The sequence below is a fragment of the Melanaphis sacchari genome, unplaced genomic scaffold, assembly GCF_002803265.2.
Source record: "Melanaphis sacchari strain LSU unplaced genomic scaffold, SCAv2.0 Contig177_pilon_pilon, whole genome shotgun sequence".
Classification (NCBI taxonomy): domain Eukaryota; kingdom Metazoa; phylum Arthropoda; class Insecta; order Hemiptera; family Aphididae; genus Melanaphis; species Melanaphis sacchari.
In genome coordinates, this window is record NW_020270834.1 from 826,759 (window position 1) to 847,003 (window position 20,245).

The 20,245-nt window shown below is 25.5% G+C and overlaps 2 protein-coding genes across 3 annotated transcripts; both read right to left on the reverse strand.

Moving 5' to 3' along the window:
- Positions 1-430: 430 nt before the first annotated feature.
- On the reverse strand, positions 431-1,633 carry LOC112592477 (2',5'-phosphodiesterase 12-like). The gene is made up of 3 exons (XM_025336539.1): positions 1,617-1,633; positions 608-755; positions 431-551 (listed from the first exon to the last, which is right to left on the reverse strand). The coding sequence occupies exons 1-3, from the start codon at positions 1,631-1,633 to the stop codon at positions 444-446; spliced, it is 273 nt and encodes a 90-aa protein (XP_025192324.1). The 3' UTR covers positions 431-443.
- Positions 1,634-5,508: 3,875 nt separating this feature from the next.
- Positions 5,509-18,448, reverse strand: LOC112592471 (X-ray repair cross-complementing protein 5-like). 2 transcript variants are annotated; one of them, XM_025336531.1, is made up of 15 exons: positions 18,120-18,446; positions 16,166-16,279; positions 15,854-16,083; positions 14,136-14,258; positions 13,252-13,315; positions 10,783-10,917; positions 10,501-10,684; positions 10,290-10,420; positions 9,470-9,607; positions 9,175-9,314; positions 8,890-9,108; positions 8,673-8,812; positions 8,253-8,462; positions 6,436-6,566; positions 5,509-5,546 (listed from the first exon to the last, which is right to left on the reverse strand). In XM_025336531.1, exons 1-15 carry the CDS (start codon positions 18,138-18,140, stop codon positions 5,529-5,531), a joined length of 1,998 nt encoding a protein of 665 aa, XP_025192316.1. In that variant the 5' UTR covers positions 18,141-18,446; the 3' UTR covers positions 5,509-5,528. The 2 variants fall into 2 exon arrangements, with proteins under 2 accessions (XP_025192316.1, XP_025192317.1); XM_025336532.1 differs by lacking the exons at positions 5,509-5,546; positions 6,436-6,566 and adding an exon at positions 7,051-7,634 and having other exon boundaries at positions 18,120-18,448.
- Between the last annotated feature and the right edge of the window lie 1,797 nt (positions 18,449-20,245).

The window sequence follows — 20,245 nt, forward strand, 5'->3', positions numbered from 1 at the left end:
CAGTTACGTACGTTTTTCTTTTTATAGCTTCACACAAACAAGGACAATCACATTCACACAAAATTGTTTTTTTTATGTTTCTGAATAATGCTAAAATAAAATTACTATTACAGTTATAGAAAATAATATTTTTAATGTATGAGTTGATTTGTTTAAATATTGTCTTAAACAATTAATATCTATCTATTTAAATTTACATTTATTCCTGATCAAATAATAATTAAATATAAATTTTTATATAAATCCAAACTCTATCTGTACAACATACAGAAACTAAATTATGCAAAATAGGAAAAATTGTATCTTTAAAATTTACTTAAATTATACCAGTATTGTAACACTATAATAAATACTACACAGAATTAATGGTTATAAAAATATTAATACAATATAAAACATTATTTAAAAATACAAGAAGAAAATATCATAATAAAATTTATATATTATTTTATTTTGAAGTCTGCAATTAAAGCTAAATGATCCGAAGGAAATAATAAACTTGGAATTCCACCATATTGAATAACATCATCATGTGATGGCATGGATAACACCTATAAATAAAAATTTATACAGTCTCGATAAAATATTTTTGCATAATATCTTTTACCTGAATAAGTTCGAGATATTGATTTGTAAAGTATATATAATCTAAAAGACCATGAAAAGTTTCAGTATAATTACTGTACAGGACATCAGTATCATATGTGTCATTTAAAGTCAAGATTATTTTTAAATCATTTAATATCTTACCGATCCTGAAAATGAAACTTGGATTACACAAAGGATTAATAATTATAATTATAGATAATTAATATAATAAAATTAGTGACTACCAAAATTAATCAAAACTTCTAAATGGTCAGTGCCAGTTAAAATATTTTATCAATAAATTTTAATTATGTCTATACATAGATACTACACTTATAAAATACCTACATATATAAATCATTGATTCTTTCAATGCAATGTTTCACAATAACCAAGACTTAATACCAGTTCAACTTTTTCACTATCTTAAGTCTTGCTTGGAAGGGCGGACTAGTAATATTGTTAAATCCATACCAACCACAAACGAAAATTTTCAACAGCCTTATGATGCGTTAATATCACAGTATAAAAACAAAAGTGCAATAATTCAATCATATATAAGAGCATTATTTGATACTCCAAGGGTTTCAATAGCATCAGCTACTGAGTTACAAACACTTCATCATTATGTTGCATCAAATATTAATGCATTACAGGCATTAAGTCAACTAATTGAAAGCTGAGGCGCTTGGCTGGTGACTTAAATTTGTAACCGTGCGGTTAGTGCAATAGTTGGAGAATGGCATTTTCAGTATAAAAAAAAAATTTACCCAAATATGAAGAAATTAAAACATTCCTGTTTATCAGATTGTTCTGTCTATGAGGCCGGAGAAGTTAATGTTGGCGTAACGAGTATAAAAACCTTTTGTCAAATCCAGTGTTAAATTTCAATAAAAAAAGTTAATCTTCACTAAACCTACAGACAAATCAACTACAGTACATAAATGTCCTTTCTGCAATGAATTCCATAAATTATATTCTTGTAAGGGATTCAATGATTTAACAGTAGTAGACTGTCGAGAATTTGCCTTAAAAAATCGTTCATGTTTCAATTGTCTATATTTCAATCATCAAGCATGTGCTTGCAGGTTCCCAAGTTGTCCAAAATATGTTCAACACCACAACTCAAAATTGCATTTAGAATAAAGTCTTGAAAATGACAAGTCTGTTAGTGAGGCTAAGCATATTGTAAATATGAGCACTGTTTTGTGTGCAATCAAAGGTATGGTACAGACAATGCACGTATCAGGAACCATGGTTATGTTGGCTACAACTATTTTATATATTAAGGATGAAGCAGGAAATTTTCAGCCCTGTAGAGCTTTATTAGTCTCTGGGTCACTAGTTAATTTTATTACTGATGCTTGTGTTCAACATCTCGGATTGTCAAAAATAAAATGTTATTTGCCAATAGTTGGTAATAACTCCATGAAGTTCAATGAACAAAGATTGCAACCAGTAGTTATGTACTCTTGTTTGAGCATTACAGTGTCACATTAGAACTGCATTTGCGTTCATCTATTTCTAATGACATACCATCTCAACCAATACATTTAAATCAATCTAAAATTCTAGAGTTTGTAAACGAACAATTAGCTGATCCAAGTAATGATACACCAGGAAAAATAGACATATTACTTGGGTGCAAAAACATTCTATACACTTTTTAATGGAGAAAAGGTTGAAATTTCAGAGTTTAATGTTCCATAATACTACACTCGGTTGGATTCTCAGTGGAAAGGTAATAAGTAATGACGTTAAACATTCTAAGTTGTCAACTTGCAATTGTACTCATGAAAAATTAATTAATTCAGTTATCATTATTTGTAAGTAAATCAAATTCCCTTACAATTGAAAAAAATAAAACTGAACAACATTTCATAAACACACATTCTAGAAATGATTCAGGGCGATTCGTCGTCAGACTTCCAATGAATATTCAACTTAACATTCTCGGTGAATCTAGTTACATGGCACAACAGTGATTCTATAATTTAGAAAAACGTTTATGCAAAGACAAGGGATTTATGCTTACCACAAAAGTTCATGTCGGAAATATCTAAAAATGAATTATGTGAAACTGATCAACAATGTTAAATCTGACATACATATTAATTACCTTACCATGCCATCACCAAGGAAAAGAGTATTAGCACTGAATTAAGAGTAATTTTTGATAGATCGGCTCCAACCAGCTGAGGTTTATTGGTTAACAATATCATAAAAAGATGACCTATAGTTCAGTCTTCCATATTTTAAATAGCATCAACTGCCGATGTTGAAAAGATGTATTGATAAATATTAGTAGCTTCAGAGGATTGTAAGTTACAAAAGATTTGTTATCGTTTAAGCCCTACAGAATCGTTAAAGGAATACAATCTTCGTACAATCATCTATGGAACAAAGTCAATTCCCTATTTGTCGACCTGTTGTCTGTTTGAATAAGTGTCTACAGCTCCCAGTGAACATGTTTAAAGAGTTAGGGACGATTTTTATGTTGATGATCTATTCACTGGTGCTGAGACCACAGAAGAATGTTTTTAGTTGTTCAAGGATATTTCAAATACTCTGAATAGTGGCTGTATGCCATTGAGAAAGTGGTGTACAGGTTTAACAGAAATCCTAAACAAGTTGTCAAGTATTGATAGTGATCCCAATCATGTATTACAAATTGGTGAAAACGATGCAGTTAATACATTAGGGATAATGTAGCAATCAACCACAAATTGTTTTTATTTCACATTAGTATAAATATGACAAAACGCACATTATTATTGGACATCAATAGATTTTATGATCTATTTGGATTCATTACACTGATCTTAATTTCTGGGAAAATATTTATCCAACAATTACAGACATTAAAAATTGAGTGGGACACTAAGATGTCTGAAGAAATGCAACAACATTGGGAAACCTTTTATTTGTCATTGAATGCATTTGATAAGTTGGTCATTCCTCGCCGAGCATTGTCTAACAGCTGATCATCAATTCAACCCTACGGTTTCTGTGATGCCTCACAAGAGGCAATAAGGTACATGTGTCTACACAGTGACTCAGAGTGAAAACAGTAAAATTCAAATGTCACTATATGTGTCAAAATTTCGAATAGCTCCGATTCATCCAGTTGCAATACCGCATCTAGAACTTTATGGTGCAGTATTATTTAGTGAATTTATCACAGAATTCATTTATGAGTTTGGAAAATTAAACATTAATGTAAAGAAAGGTGATGTACTTAAGTCAGATTGTATTGTTGTAATCGCCTGGATTAATAGTACTATTTGTATAATACAATTATATAATTAATAGTATAATTGTTTTTCTAACCGAGTTGCTCAAATTCTAGATAATACTAACTAGTCACAGTGGCATCATGTGCCTACAGAAAGTAACCTAGCTGATGTTATGACGTGTATACAAACAGTAAGCAATTTATTACAGTGTATATTATGGTGGAATGTATCTAATCTTTATCTGCAACTTTGTATAAGCTTTTTTTGACATGTATTGTTTCAAAGTACATCTACTTTTAAATGTTATCATTTATTCACCAATTTCAATAGCTTTGTTAGTATTAAAATACTTTTGAAAATTATATTTTAAAATTGTTAAATATGAATGAATTTTATAAAGTTTATTTTAATTTATTTCACATTTTTTAAACATCATATTTTTATCATTTAAATGTATAGTAGACAGAAACAATTGAACTATATATGATAATTGGAATACTTACCAGCCTTAAGACCAATGTAAATATAATCGAGATAGCATGTTAGAAAAAGACAGCAGATAAGAATGGTTTTGCTATTTTTTTCTATTATACATTACATAATATTATGATTGTTTACCAATATTTAATAATATTATAATTTTTTATTTAACTTTGAGGTCTTAACTCTTCAATAAAAAGACTCTTTACTAAAATGGTACATTTTTGTAGTAGTTTAAATTGTACCAGGTCAAGTGATATTAAAAAAGATTTGTCATTTCATAAGGTTGTATAAAGTTTATTAGTTTATATTATATATTTACTATTTGTAGACTTAAAATAAGCCCATGACTCTATCAAGAGAAGTAGTCTTTGGTGGGTGATAATTGAACTTAGAATACCAACAAAACTAATGAGATTAGAGAAGATGTATGTTCAAAATTTTAGATTTAAAGTAAAATTTAACTTAAAATGTCAGAAGATTTTTCAGTAAAAACTGGTCTGAAACAAGGAGATGCATTACCCCACACACTCTTCAATATTGCCCTAGAATCAGTAGTAAAGAAAGTGCAAGAAGACTCCATTGGTTTAAAAATTCTAAATAAAACTAGAATATTCTGAATCAAGGGAACATGAAACAAATTTTTAGCTTAGAGCAATGTATAGAATTAAAAGAAAAAAATACAAAAGTTATCAACATCCTAACTCTACTTATAAGCTATGCACTAATTAACTAACAAAAATAAATTTCTTTAGGTATTTCTGTAAATTAATTTTGATGATATAATTATACATTTTAAATCATTTATTATCTCATTAAAATACTATAATAATAAAATTTAATAAATTAATTAAAATAGTTGCACTAAATCAATTTTAAAAGTAAAAAGTTGTATGGCATCACATTTTTAGAAAAAAAAACTTTTAAAATAACGTACAAGTGTGCAACGCATTACAAGTCTTTGTAAATTAAAATTAAACAATTTTGAAATTAAAAACATAAATATTTTGTAATAAATAATTATTAGTTACAACACACATTTTAATATTTATAAATGATATATTATATTGAATTGTACATTAATAAGTAGTATTATTTCATCATTTTCATTAAAAAAAAAAAATTATAATAATAACATGAATCACATTTAATTAATAATAATCTTATCTGTATTATTCATAAGTAAAAAATACATAATATAAATACAATTATACTTGTTTCCATTTACAAAAATTCTTTAAGCTGAAACAAAAAAAAAAAAAAAAAATCAAACTTAATATTAATTAGAATACCTTGCTATGATCCCAATAATTGTAAATGTGTAGTTTGTTGTGATTATTACATATATGTAATATAATATTGTAATTATATGTATACATGAATACAACAACTATTAAACAAATTCAACAACATGACGCAGACCAGACATATTATTTGACTTATTCAATTATAATTACATGTACAATCAATTGTGTTAAAATTATTTATACGCTATCTTTCAACTTATAGCGCATTAGAGTCCGCAACAAATGTGTGTACTATTTTTTTTATTAAAAGTGATATTTATAACTAATTTTAATTAATTATTATTATTTAAAAATTAAGGTTAATTGTTTTATAATCATAGTTATTTAAAAATTGAAAGCCAGGTTTCTAATGTATTTACAATATAGGTCGTGGATATTTATATAGCTTTTGTATTATAGAATATTATATTCAAAAATTTGTTTGATATCATAGTTTTACCCAACATTATGTAACAAGTGTCAAGCTTACAAAATTGAACATATACCAAAATATGTATCATATTTTTTTTTTTAATATTTATTTTTACATAAAGAAATATTTTTTTATTTATTTGAATTAATTCAGAATATTAATTTAATGATTAAGTTCTTATTTTTTATGAATATAAATATTTTTTTATCATAGTAAATAATACAATGTTATGTAAACATTGAAATTTTGAATAAAAAAAATTCTTAATATTATAAAAATGAATGCAAGGTTTTATTTTTATTTTTTCATTCAGTATCAGATAAAAACTATATTAAAATATATAGCACATCAATTTGGCTGTAAATGATATTTTGTAATTATTTTAAACACTAATTAAATTAAATTAACTTACTGGATCATCATCATCAATAACAAACTCTGCTGCAATATCTTGTAATACTTCATGCTTCATAAACTGTTCAGATAAATCCTGTGAAATATCACTTATTTCTATCTCTTGGTCCGTAATAAGTCCTATTCCACCTTGAATACAAATTGATATTTTATTCCATGTGTACAGTTAAAAACATAAATTAAGTTATTTTATAAATTATATACATATGTTTAGTATTAATAATGTTAATTAAAAAAGAGAAATATAATAAATAAATACCATAGATTAAGTACCATTAATATAATTTACATGTTTAAAGGATATACAGTAGTTGTTTTTATAATGATACTGGTTGTAGTTAAACACTAGTTTAATGACTTAAAATTGGAAATCTTAGCAAAAATCATATGTTATATATTCAAAGACTTATCGGTGTTTATGCAATATCATAATAACCAAATGGGTGTAATGAGATTTATATTTACCACAATAAATGAATCATAGTATTAACAATTATGAATAGAATACATTTCAAGATAACAAAATTTTATAAAAAAAAAATTGTTAGACACAAAAATAATAAGTTGTTTTTAATGAGTAATAAACAATAATTAAATATGTATATGATGAAAATACACTAGTTTTTAGTAAAATACATTAAATCGTAATTATCAGTGCCATTTTTTTTTTTTTTTTTTTAAGGCGTTTACAGGCCATTCAGGCCCATTGCCGCAACAACCACTTGCCTCCACCTGTCTCGGTCTCTTGCCAGCTCTTCCCCATCCTCTATTCCAAGTTCCCTCAGGTCCTTGACCACTCTATCCTTCCATCTTTGTCTAGGACGTCCTCTAGGCCTTTTTGTATTTGGCTTCCATTTCGTAACCTGTCCAATTGGCCCCTCTGATCTCCACACGTGTCCGGCCCAGCTCAGCCTACTACTTTTTAAAATTCCGTTAATATTCGGTTCTCCGTATAGGTATTGGATCTCCTGATTTGTTCTTATTTTGTATTCTCCTTCGTTGTTTGTTTTTGGACCATAGATTCTCCTTAATATCTTCCGCTCGAAGGTGGCCAATTCTAGTTCATCCGATTTTGTAGTGGCCCACGTCCCACATGCATACAAAGCTATAGGTCTTACTAGTACTTTATAAAGGGTTATTTTTGTCTTCCATGATAATATCTTTGATTTAAATAGCGGGACCAATCCAAAATAACATCTGTTATATCATAAATATATTTATTTTTTTATATTTTTAAATTTGAATTACTTATATTATATACTTTTAACGATACACATATACTTATTTTCATTATATGAAACATTTAAATTTATGTTTATTGTATATTTTTAATCATAGTTTAATTATACGTACCCCCTTGGTTCCAATTTATGTGGATAATCTACACACTACTTTTTATGAATAGAATTAAAATGTTGTGATTAAAATTTAATTAAGTATTTACTGTTAGTAATAAGATTTTATTAAATTATAGTCATTTAATCAGGTATAGAATGTAACTTGTTTGATTTTTAATCAAGATGCTTATTCAGTAAATATTATCGTATTGTGTAATATAGAATATTGATAGGTATTTAAATCATTCATAGCATAAATAAATTCTGATCATTACAAACTTATTTTCATCAAAAAGTATTATTTTTTGGTAAACTCAGTTAAAAATCTTCATAAGATCACCACTAAAATAAAAACTAAAAGAAAAATTAAGAAATATTCAAAATAAGTCAGTAATTTTATTAGTATAGAGTCTATATTAATTGAATCTTATCATATATATTATAATATTTAATTTATCAAAAATTATAAAATACTTACTATCAACAAATTGTGACCACATTCCTTCTTTACCAGATAAAAAAACTGAGTCTTTTACAAGATACATCAAATTGTTATATGACTTAACATCATTATTATTTATATAAAATTCTCTTAAAACTTTCAAATTTGATGCTGGTTTCTCTAAGTCTTCCATACTTGTACTAGATTCTATTAGGTCTAGTGTTATGTGTTTCATATTTTCACAAACTGCAATAATAAATAAAAATTGATTTAAAAAAATGGTAAGATATTTTTATAGAATAATGTAAAAAATGCTACTTGATAGTATAAACTGTTTATACAAGACCACTTATTTAAAACATTATATTTTAATCTTCACAACTTTTTTGAATTGCATAATATGTAAACAAATAAAATATTATATTATTTATAATTAAAACAAAATATTAGAAATACCTGTTGCAGAATTTAATCCGTTTTCTAAAAGTGTATTAAAATCTTTGATTGGGCTGAATGCTGTAATTACACATTGTTTCAAAAGGTCTACTTCTTCGTCGCCATTAAATTCTAAAATATTATTATCCTCAACTGAACATCTATTAAACAAACATAATAAATATATTATTTTCAAAATTTGTTGATTCAATTTTCAAAATTAATATTAATAACATACTTTTCATAAATTTCTGGTTGAAGTGAAAATATGTTTATAATTTCATCTATAGGTTGTTTAGTCTTTTCTACAATTTCTTTAGGAGGATTTAGTAAAGTTTGGATATGCTCTGGAATTTTTTTTGTTAATTTGTTTTGATTAGTGGCTTTTTGAGCAATGCAATCATACACATATTGTAATCCAGGGTCATGTGTATTTTCTGGCATGAACAATTCATTTCTTAAACAATAGTAATCAATAAAACAAAATAATAAATTAATTATAGTTAAAAATATTTTAATTTACCCATCATTATCTAAGTCCATTGCATCTATAAGATTATTGACAGCATTATTTTCTTCATAATTGGGTTTAAATGATTTTAATGAAGGAAGTTTAAACAAATGCTCATCTTCAGCATATGGGAGATTAACACACACAAAATACTAAAACAATAATGTATGTTGTAATAATTACTAGAAAATAATAAATGTATACATAAATTATGGCATAAATATATATGTAGAATAGTAAGTGTAAGTTCAATCTAAATAAATAATTAATTTAATTATAATATAATTTCACATCAAATTATACACACGTTTTCAGTATCTTCTCTTTGAGGAAACATTACACCAATGTTTGGCAAACAATTATTTGAATAAATTTTTTTAATAATCATTAGCTCTTCTCTTTCAACCATAGCATTAAAAATGACTTTAAATGCAACAACATCTTCCTACATTGAATAATAAATATAATAGATTGATTATTGTTGTAAACAATACAGTTATACAAGTTACGTTAGTTAAGTAAAAATATTCTGCTTTGGAATATGAAATTAAAAATGTATAATGTCATTTAAAAAAGTAATAATTATTAAAAATATTACTTTATTACAGCTGGAAATTATTTAAAAAAAAATTTTGAAAACGTTTATAGATTTTGAAAAGATAAATGTTCATTGATAAAATTATCATTCTGTGTGTAACATAATATGAGTTAGTTATAATAATTTATTAAACATCAAAACTATGTTGACAAATGATGATTACTCATTCTTTTTTTTTTTTTTTAATTTAAAAGTATATCTTTAAAATATTTGTAATAGAGTTCTAATTTTAGTATATTTATTAATAGCAAGCTTTTTATTTATAATGCAAAGAAATTATATATTTTTTCTATATTTTAGTTTGAGTTGTATTAATTATTGACAGTTTTTTTAGAATCAGGAAAAATTAAATTACAATTTTTATAATTACAATTTTCTACTCATAATTTAGATAATATATATTTATGATATGTAGTTTTCAAATAGTTTTTTGATGACTATCTGTTTTTTTTTTTTGTTTTTTTTTTTTTTAATTAAAAAAAACTCAATAAAGTAGGAAAAGTAAATAATAAACAATATACTAATTTACTTTGTGAGGTTTAAAAATATATGATCCTCCGTCCATTAAAAATGATCTTTGTATATTTTTAGCTTTTGTAAACCCTAATACTTGCAAGCATCTTGGACCAGATTTATAACTATATACATCTGTATCTAAATCTATAAAAAATATAAATATATATTATACATGCATATAAACTAATTTAGTTAAATTTGAATAGTTTTCATGATGCACTTACTGGAGACTGGTATAATTGTATCACCAAAGCGAAATCCATCTATTATATCTTCACGATCAACTTCTACTTGTTCACCATTTTCAACATAAAAGTATGCAGTGTGTTTCTTCATTGCTGTAATTGAATCTTCTGTATCATAGTTCTTACATAATAACCACTTAAAACTTTTAGCGGTCTCATCTATCTATTATTGATATTTAAATATTTGAATAATTATTGCTAAGTTTATTATCTAAATATTAATCAACAAAATTATTTTATACACACAAATTAAGTTATTACCTTTTTATAACCGGAAACTCTAATATTAAAAACATTTCCAAAGCTCAAAGGGATATTCCAAGCTCTTGGAGTTACTTCTTTTTGTTTATAATGACTTAATTTATGTAGAACTGAATAAAAATTAACAGCAGTTGCCTAAGAATAACACAATTACAAAATTAATGGTCAAGATTATTTTTTTAAAAAAGATTTTTTAGTCTTATACATTAAATATATCATAAATTATAACCATGAATTCTATGATTAATAAATAAGGCAATAATTTATATAAGTATATGTTACTAGTAGTGTTGATTTCTATGCAATCGCATATTGTTTTCCTTTTCATTTTTTAGGATTTTTGTCAGTTATCTTCACAAACAATAATAATTTAAATGTAAAAGTGATTTTTTTTTTTATATATATTTTTGCATATTTAATAGTGATTGTATATTTTTACAAAATTTAAAATATATTGCATATTAAAGCAAAATTTACACGTAAGTATTTAAGAAATTAATTATAATAAGTTGTTTAATATGTAAATTTTAAATAAATAAAAACATTTTCTTGCATATCTTTCTTATTTTCACAATTTTTACTGCATATTAATGGCATATTTCGATACTTTTTAATGCATAAAAATCCGTGCTTTAGTTATTAGTAATGACAATAATTAGGTACCATCAAGAAAATCCAAATGTAAAAAATGAAAATTAGGATTAATTAAGCTATTGATTTCTAAAACAAAAATATAAATTTAATTTAAGTAATTTGTTATCATTTAAATTTATTTTCACATGAGACAACTACCTTGGAATTATGAGTATACTTTTAAAATATATAATTAGATATTATTTAAAATTTAAATCCACTGCTTCACAAAGAGTTATTTTTATATGTTTGGTCTTTTTAAAATGGATTAAATTTTTTAAATTGAAATAAAGTTATATGAACACATAACACAAGAAAGTTGTTAAGAAAAATAATGACTGTAAACAGTGTAAACATGTATATGTTACGGTAAATGATGTTATATCGGAAATTAACATTATTTTCCGGTTATTAACATTATTTACCTACGAATGTGGGAATTATTGTTATTTTCTAGTTAATAACATTAATAACTGTATGATTTGGGAAATTTTGATCTGATTATAAAATAAAAGAGGTCATTGCAGAAGATTTAAAAAAATAACCAAAGAACCAATCACCAAAGAAGACAAAATTCGAAATTAAATCATAGAAATCGCAGAAAAAAATTTGGAACTTGGTACTTAAATATTTTTTAATTATTTAACGATAAATTTCTAAATTTTAAATACAACACAAATAAAACTAAAATATAAATATTTAAAAATTATTTTAAATACTTTTTTGATGATTTTCAAGAAAATATTTGTATTGCATGTAAAAATTCAAAAAAAAAAAATTAGAAAAACAAGGAGAGGAAATAATGAAACTTTCTAAAGAAAAGTTTCCTCAGTTTGAAATAAGCATACTGTATGTGTATTTATACCGAACGTTGATAGAGCTTGTGATTCTATGTGAAATATACTAGCAGTTGTCACCAAGTTGAATATGACTTACACAAACTCTACAAGTTAATTCTTAATGAAAAAATATATTATTAAAATTAAAATTTGTTTTATTATTTTATAAGTACAGAATATAGTTTTCTTAAACACTATTTTACATGCCAAGAAATAGCTGTTTGCAAATAAAATTTATTAGACATGGACAATGTGATAAAATTAGTAGATGGCAGACAGTTGACACTGCGGAAAGTAGCTAGTAATAATTCGGTTGCGGGCCCTCAAAGGTACTAGCATTGTCATTGCAAGACTAGTTGTAATAATAATAAGCATTGTGCCTACCTTGAGGCTGAAAAATTATGTTATATTAAATGTCATGGAAGTAAAACTTGTAAAAATAAATAAAAATTAATAATGCATTTTTCTATTTTTTAAAATACCTGGGTACCTACATAAATTTTCAAATTGTAGTATTTGAGATTCATGCGCATATCTGATTTATAACATCAATTACCTGTGTATTTGGTCATTAACACGATTATCCGGTTTATAACAATAATTACCTGTGTATTTGGTAAATAAAGTTAATAACTGGTGAATAACGTTAATTTCCATTTAACATCATTTACTGTAACATATACACACAATGTAGACCAGTCAACCCTAAACTTCATTACATTGTAGTTCTGCCAAGAATATTATAATTGTAAAACAATAGTAAAATCCATTGAAAAAACTGTTATATTTTAACATTGTCAACAATACTTTAGACAATTTACATAATTCTTAATAAACTAGGATAATATTATAAAGAATAATATTTTCAGTCACTAATAAAGAAATAACTCATAGTATTTAAAATATTTCATAGGAAGTCAGTCTGAATCGTAATGATATCATGTGTGTGTGTGTGTGTATATTTATGTGTGCACTACATATAATATTATTGTATTACCTCAGTTTTCATGATAAATTTTTCTAACTCAGGATTAAGTGATATATCTTCAAAGTCTTTACCTCTGAAATCAAAACATTTCTTTTAAACTATAAATGATAACTCATTATGTAAACAGTATTCATTACACATTATATCATTGATTTTTATTTTATGAAATATAAGAAAAAAATATATTATTATTTGAATACATAAACGTGTATAAATAAGGAATCTACCAATCTCAATAACATTATCAAGAATAATATTCATGAATATGTTTCAATATTTTCAAAAGTTTATTTTTTTTTAGAAAATAATAATGCCTGTAAATGCAAAATGTTTTATATTCTTAAAAAATATTGTGACAACTGACAATGTATTTTTTTTGAATATTTCAAAATTAACTTAAGAGGAGCATTGAATTAAATTTTCAAAATTTTTTACTCATAATAAAAATTGTATCATACAATAAAAAAAATGAAATTGAAAAAACTTTTATGTTCATTGAAAATAAAAATATTAACATTAATTAAAAATTTCAAATCTTCAGTTATCATTGAATTACAAAAAAAAAAAATAAAATAAATATCAAAAAAATGGATTTGATTAAATAATTACATGTTTTTCAGGAAATTCAAACTAGATTCAATTTTTTACCAAAACTAGCCTTAACAGTAAATATCAATGCATTGTAAGTACTGCAATAGGTGATGGCAAAAAATTAAACCCATTTATACACATTGCTTTTATTTCTATTTAAAAGAATATTTAAATAAAAAAATGGTATTTAAAATTAAAATAATGAATAAATAGTTGTATAATTTAAACATAAAATAACTAGATTTCAATTTAAAATGTGTAATTTTTTTAGAACCATATTTTTAAAATTTAAATGAACTTACATTATGGTTAAATTAATATGTTGCGTTTTTATACAGCTTGCAATTATATCTATTTTATTAAAAGAAATATCTGTATCAAGATTTGAAAACATAACAATCTGGAGATCTTTAAATATTTTCTCTCTGTAAAATAAAAAATTATCATGCTTAAATATGAGTGACAATATGGGTATTGAAATAAAGAGTAAATAAATATTAAATACAAAGATATAATAAACCAAAACTATAACTTTTATAGCTAAAAAAAAAATTAACATTGTAGAATTTGTTATGGTTAAAATTTTTATTTATTATTAAATGCATTCAATAAAATAATTTGAATTAACCTTGCAATTTATTAATGAAAATTATGTTTTAAATTAATTTGAAACAAAAATCCAAGTTGATTTTGAAACAGAAATTAACTCCACACTGAATTATTATGTAAACTCGGTAAATCTAAAAAGAGTATTTTTGATTTGATTGTTGAGATAAAATATAAATGTTAACATTCTTTAAGTTATTTATTCTAAAACTTAGTGAATACCCTAAATCGGAGACAGGACTTGAGAAAAACCATACTTAGAAAAGTCTAGTAATTAGAAGTTAAGTCTCGTGATAAAATCGGTGATAACGACGTTTGCTACGTTGGTGGTTCCATACTCAAATGGTGTTTTTTTGAACGTGTAAATAACAATCTATGAAAGCCAAATTTGAGTGTCTAGTAGTTGGTCATCACCGGAATAATACATTGGGTAACAACACTTGTGTGTGGAAAATAAATAAGTACATTCCAAAAATGGCAATCAAGTGTTTAGCTATCAGTCATTACCTGATGTATGTCAACGCCTGGTAGAACAATCCACCTGTGGCGAATTGGATGTATTTCCCATAACTAATCTGGTGCTTTTATGCAACTAAAAATTTATAATATATTATATTTTGCATATTTTATAAATTTTTAGGAGATAAGTGCATAATAAATTTTGTTGATGGACAATGAAAAAAAAATGAAAAAATTTTATTTTCATACACATGCTATGCAAATTTATTATTTTCTAATTTTATTTTTCTTTCTTAACAAACATATTTTAAGTAATATTGAATATAAAACTCAATACCATTTAATGTAGGTAATTGTTGTCATAGTTGCAAATAAAAATTAATTTCAAGAAAATAGTAAAATATATATTGTATCTCTATTGCACTATTTTGCGAAACACTAACTTTATTTATTATTTATTTGCTAGTAAAATTGTTGTAAATAACTGACATTTTGCAATATTTTATTTTGCGATATTTTTTCAGTTAAATAAAAAAAGAAAATGACAACCAGTTGTCCATCATAATTTAAATATTACTTTTAAAATTTTTTTTCCTATATTTTATATTTTCTGTTCATAATTTGCCTTTATTAGCTTCTATAAATTCCAAATGCTATAAATAATGATAAAACTACAATTTTTAATGATTTTAAAAACTGAAAAATACTTTTAAAAACTTTAATACTGTCTGATCTGAGTTGAAGAAATTATATTTATCATCAAATATTTGTAGTAAAATAGAAAAAATAAATTAAAAATGTGGAAATTCACTTTTAAAAATAGATATAGATAACATTAACCAGGTAGTGATATGTAGTGAATCCAATAGACTAGACATTTGTTTCTATGCATTAGTTTATGTGCAAATCGGGACCAGCCTGTTTGAGTCCAATAGAGGATTACTGTAATACATACTCAGTTTCCTTTTTCAACATATCTGCAGCAAGAACAAGAGCATTAAGCCAATCTGAAGGTGTTATATCTTCTGAAGATAAACTGTCAATATGTTTAACTAAATCCCAAGTCACTATACCTAAGTTAGTAACAATTTCTATATTATAACATCCTTGGGATGAAAGATGGTTATTTGTACGAGATGATCCAAATAATATTAATGCTAAATAATCTTTACTTTCAGCAAATATCTAAAACATAATAAATAATATTAACATTAAAATAAATATATTATAATAAAAAATAATAATAATAATATAGGATATAAATTACTTTTCTCTTTAAAATCATAGAAGCACAAAATTTAGCTTTTTCAAAATATGTTTTTCCATCTGAATCTAGTTGTAAGGAACTTTTTCCTATATCAATTGCAAGTACTATTGCTTCCTAGGACATAAAATATTATGACAATAAATAAATAATAACAATAAGATATACAAAAACACATGTAGATAATTAATGCTATATATAATTTAAATTAAACATAGGAACTAACGTTTTTATATTTATGTTATATAAGAAATGTTTAAACTTATTTTATCCTGTCTGAAGTCAAACATTTAAATCTTACTTTCTTCTCATTCCTACAAGCTTTCTTCGAATAAATTCCTTCTCACTACTCGATATATTCCACAATATATACACATTTTACACTATCAAATATGTAATACCCATATTCTTCTAACAATCAATCAACATTTGTCACATTAAAATTCAATGAATTTTTATTCAATTTTCAACAAAAATATACTATTTTTTCAATTTTTTTTTTTTTTTGCATAAAGTGCTTATCTTCAGGAGTAGGCCTGAAGGCCTAGTTAGGACGTCTATTTGGCTGAACTTTTAGTCGGGCACCAATAGGTTTTGTTTGAATATTATAATTAAAGGTATTATACAATATTTTAATAAAAACTATACGTATTTTACTAATTTAAAGGTAAAAAAATTATCTGTGATCTCGCGTCTTATTTTTTTATGATACTTACATTTTTAAGTATACTATGAACCTTTTTAAATATTAATATTTTACTGGCTCATAACTCACTTAAAAATTAAAATATCATAAAAAAATCCAAATGGAAAAACACATAATGTTCCTATCTTCAAATTTGATAATAGGTTATTTCACTCTAATATTTAATCTAAAACTTCAAAATTAGAACTTCTGAAAATATATTTTGATATAGTAAGCATTAAAAAAACGAAGAGAATATAATCGGATATAATAACCTCTTAAGACAAATATTAAAAACAATCTAAATAATTATCTAGTTTAAATATATTGACAAAGTAATTATAATAATGCTATGTTTACCACTATACTTTGGCCTACTAAATAATATTACTGACTAACCAAAAAACACATACAATTCAGTGCATTCTTTCCTCATCAACAAATCAATAATGGTACACTAACAGTCAATAACTTTTATCGCTATACCATATATATATATATATATGTTAAACATAGTAAGAGAAATAATGCTCTGAACCAGTTACTACTGTCAATTAGCAAAAACACAACAATAATGTTCTCTCTAGGTAGAGATACTTTAAAGTGCTTTATATTTTATTTTATACCTAATACAGTTTTCTTTATATAGTAGAGCATTGATAACTCTGATCCCCGATAATTCTAGACACCATATAAAATCCATTTATACGTAGGCAGTTTCTAATTAATCAATGAAACAAATAGTAACAATTCCATCTTTTTCATTACTTACTGTCCCTTAAATGATTAACAATAATAAATTGATAGTCAAATGTTTGCTTCTTTTTTTTTACAAGTGATCTTATTAGACAATTATAGTTTGTTACAAGTACATACAGATACAATGGTTCCTCGTAGACATGTTACTTTGGACTTAAAAAAAAAAAGTTTAAATAATTAAATTAATAGAAAATGGTCATAATTATGCTGCAATTACTGATAAGTACAGAATAAGTAAATCTACTGTTGGTGAAAAAAAGAAAAACGAAGACAAAATCATGAAGTTAATTCAAATCCTTTGATAAAATCGTTAATTTGAATGAGGCTCAGTCTAAATTCATCTGGACTATCAAGACTCCACTTATATGGCTTGTAACCATATAAGTCAACATGTTAAGTAATCAAAATCATTGCAGCAGAGTCCTAAAGTCAATTTTTTAGTATATCATTATAGGCCTTTTAAATTAAGTAATTTATTATAAGGTAATAATTTTAATAAATATGAATACAAACCTGTTTATTGACGGCCGCCATTAGAAAAATACAGTATGTAGAGAATTGTAATACGCTAAATATTACTTATAAATATTTATTTGTAGACAAGTTAAGTAAAGCATATACCTCTACATCAATGACCAATATACTTCAGTATTTTGGCTATATGTATTATATAATAGGGAGCATATGTACAACGTAGCGACCGAGTCAGCAATATGGATGTGCAACCATAGAAAATTTGAAACGATAAATTGATTTACTGTATAAAAATATAAAAACCTTACCACTATGATAAAGACAACAAAAACGTTAAATAGGCGCCTAAAAATCAACATTTTATTTATCAGAAGAAATACATTATCACGACGAGATCACTGAGTGATAAGCACTTGTCCGAAAAATGATAATTCAGAAAAGCAGTACCGAGGTATAGACCATAGAATAGAGATTAAATAGAAAGGCGACTCCTGTAGAACGATTTGATATGATCATTGATACTATCGCTCCGCGTGGCTTTCTTACGAACTAAAACATAAACTATCGATAGTTGATAGAAATCGATATATTTGTGTATCGATATTATTATTATTTATCGATTATTGAATGTACTGTTTTTAATTTTATATTTCCCATTTACCATTCACTTTTTTCAAGTTTTTTCATTAAAAAAAAAAATAAATATGTTGATAGGGTAAAATTATATTTATTGAAATACTTTCAAACATATGTACCTAACTTTATGTTTCCAGTTCTTTCAACCCATTTATCACACATTTCATTGTTCTTCAGGAAGGGATGTCTGAGAACACTTTTGCTATCGTGCAAAGTGTCACATCCCATGACCATACACCGATGAGAAGGTATGTTTGAAATCGAACCAACGCGTTTATAAGATTGTAGACGACTGTCACAGAGAGCGTAGGTGATGAATACCAATTTTCTGTGGGAGTACCACACAGCAACAATCAAACCTACGCAATCTGACTTGGAGGGTCGTAGAAGGTTTCGGGAAAAATAAAATAGAGTAAAGAAAGATGATGTAATAAACGCGACACGGATGGTAATCGAAAAAAAATAGTGTCACGCGGTTTAGGGTTTAGTTTGACAGCCGACGGTATCGAGACAGTGCTTAACGGTAAAACGGATCGTTTAAAGGAGTTGTTTTGAAATCAACTTGTTATGAACGAGCATAAAAACATTAAAAATAGAAATGAACGTGGCGCTCGTGGGCATCGTGGCCCGTAGCGTCATTAGCACCATTAGCTGGTCTTGAGTAAAATGAGGGGTGCGCAGTGTTTCCCTATGACTGGAATATTTGGAAATTTTGTTAGGATGATACGTTGCGAGTTTTACGTTATGATAGTTCTGTCCTATAGAGTTACAACCCTCTGGTATAGACACTGTCTGTCGTCTGATATTAACCAAATCGGGCAACATTGCCCTTGAACACAGTCTCCAGGGGGCGCGGCATACATTATCACTTAAATAAAAAATATCAATATTATCACTGAACAATATATTGTTTAAAATTAGTTGAAACTGTTGAAAAAACAGTAAATAATATTAAAAAAATGAAACTATTGCAATTTCAAATTTGCTCGTTTCTAGCAATGTTTGTTTACATAAGACCCGCGAAAATCACGCGGGCAATGAATTGTTCCCGTTTTTATAATATCGTAATAAATAGGGATACATATTACCAACGTCTAGTCAGATTACGGATACGGTTTTAACTTTTGAAATCCAATACTTCATACCGTAGGGATACAGTAGATCACCCAGCTGATTAAGTGTCTTTTTATATTGTTTTGTGGTAGAATCAACTGAATGTATCAAAATTACCGTATTAATTATACATTCAATTATATAATTTATATTGATAAAATAATTATAATATTGTGATATAAAAGTTATGTAACTATATGTTACGAATTTTTAAAGCAGAAAAGATCTATTAGTATCTAATGTTTCTAATTGTGTGGAAAACTCAGAACCAAGATTTAAGTCCAATACAAATATACAAGGTTTTGGTTGTCATAAAAAAATTATTTTACCCCCCTCCCCCACCCACGAGGTATTTTTCACAGTTACGTGCCGGCAAAGCGCACACATAGGTTTACTATAATACTTACAAAATTAAT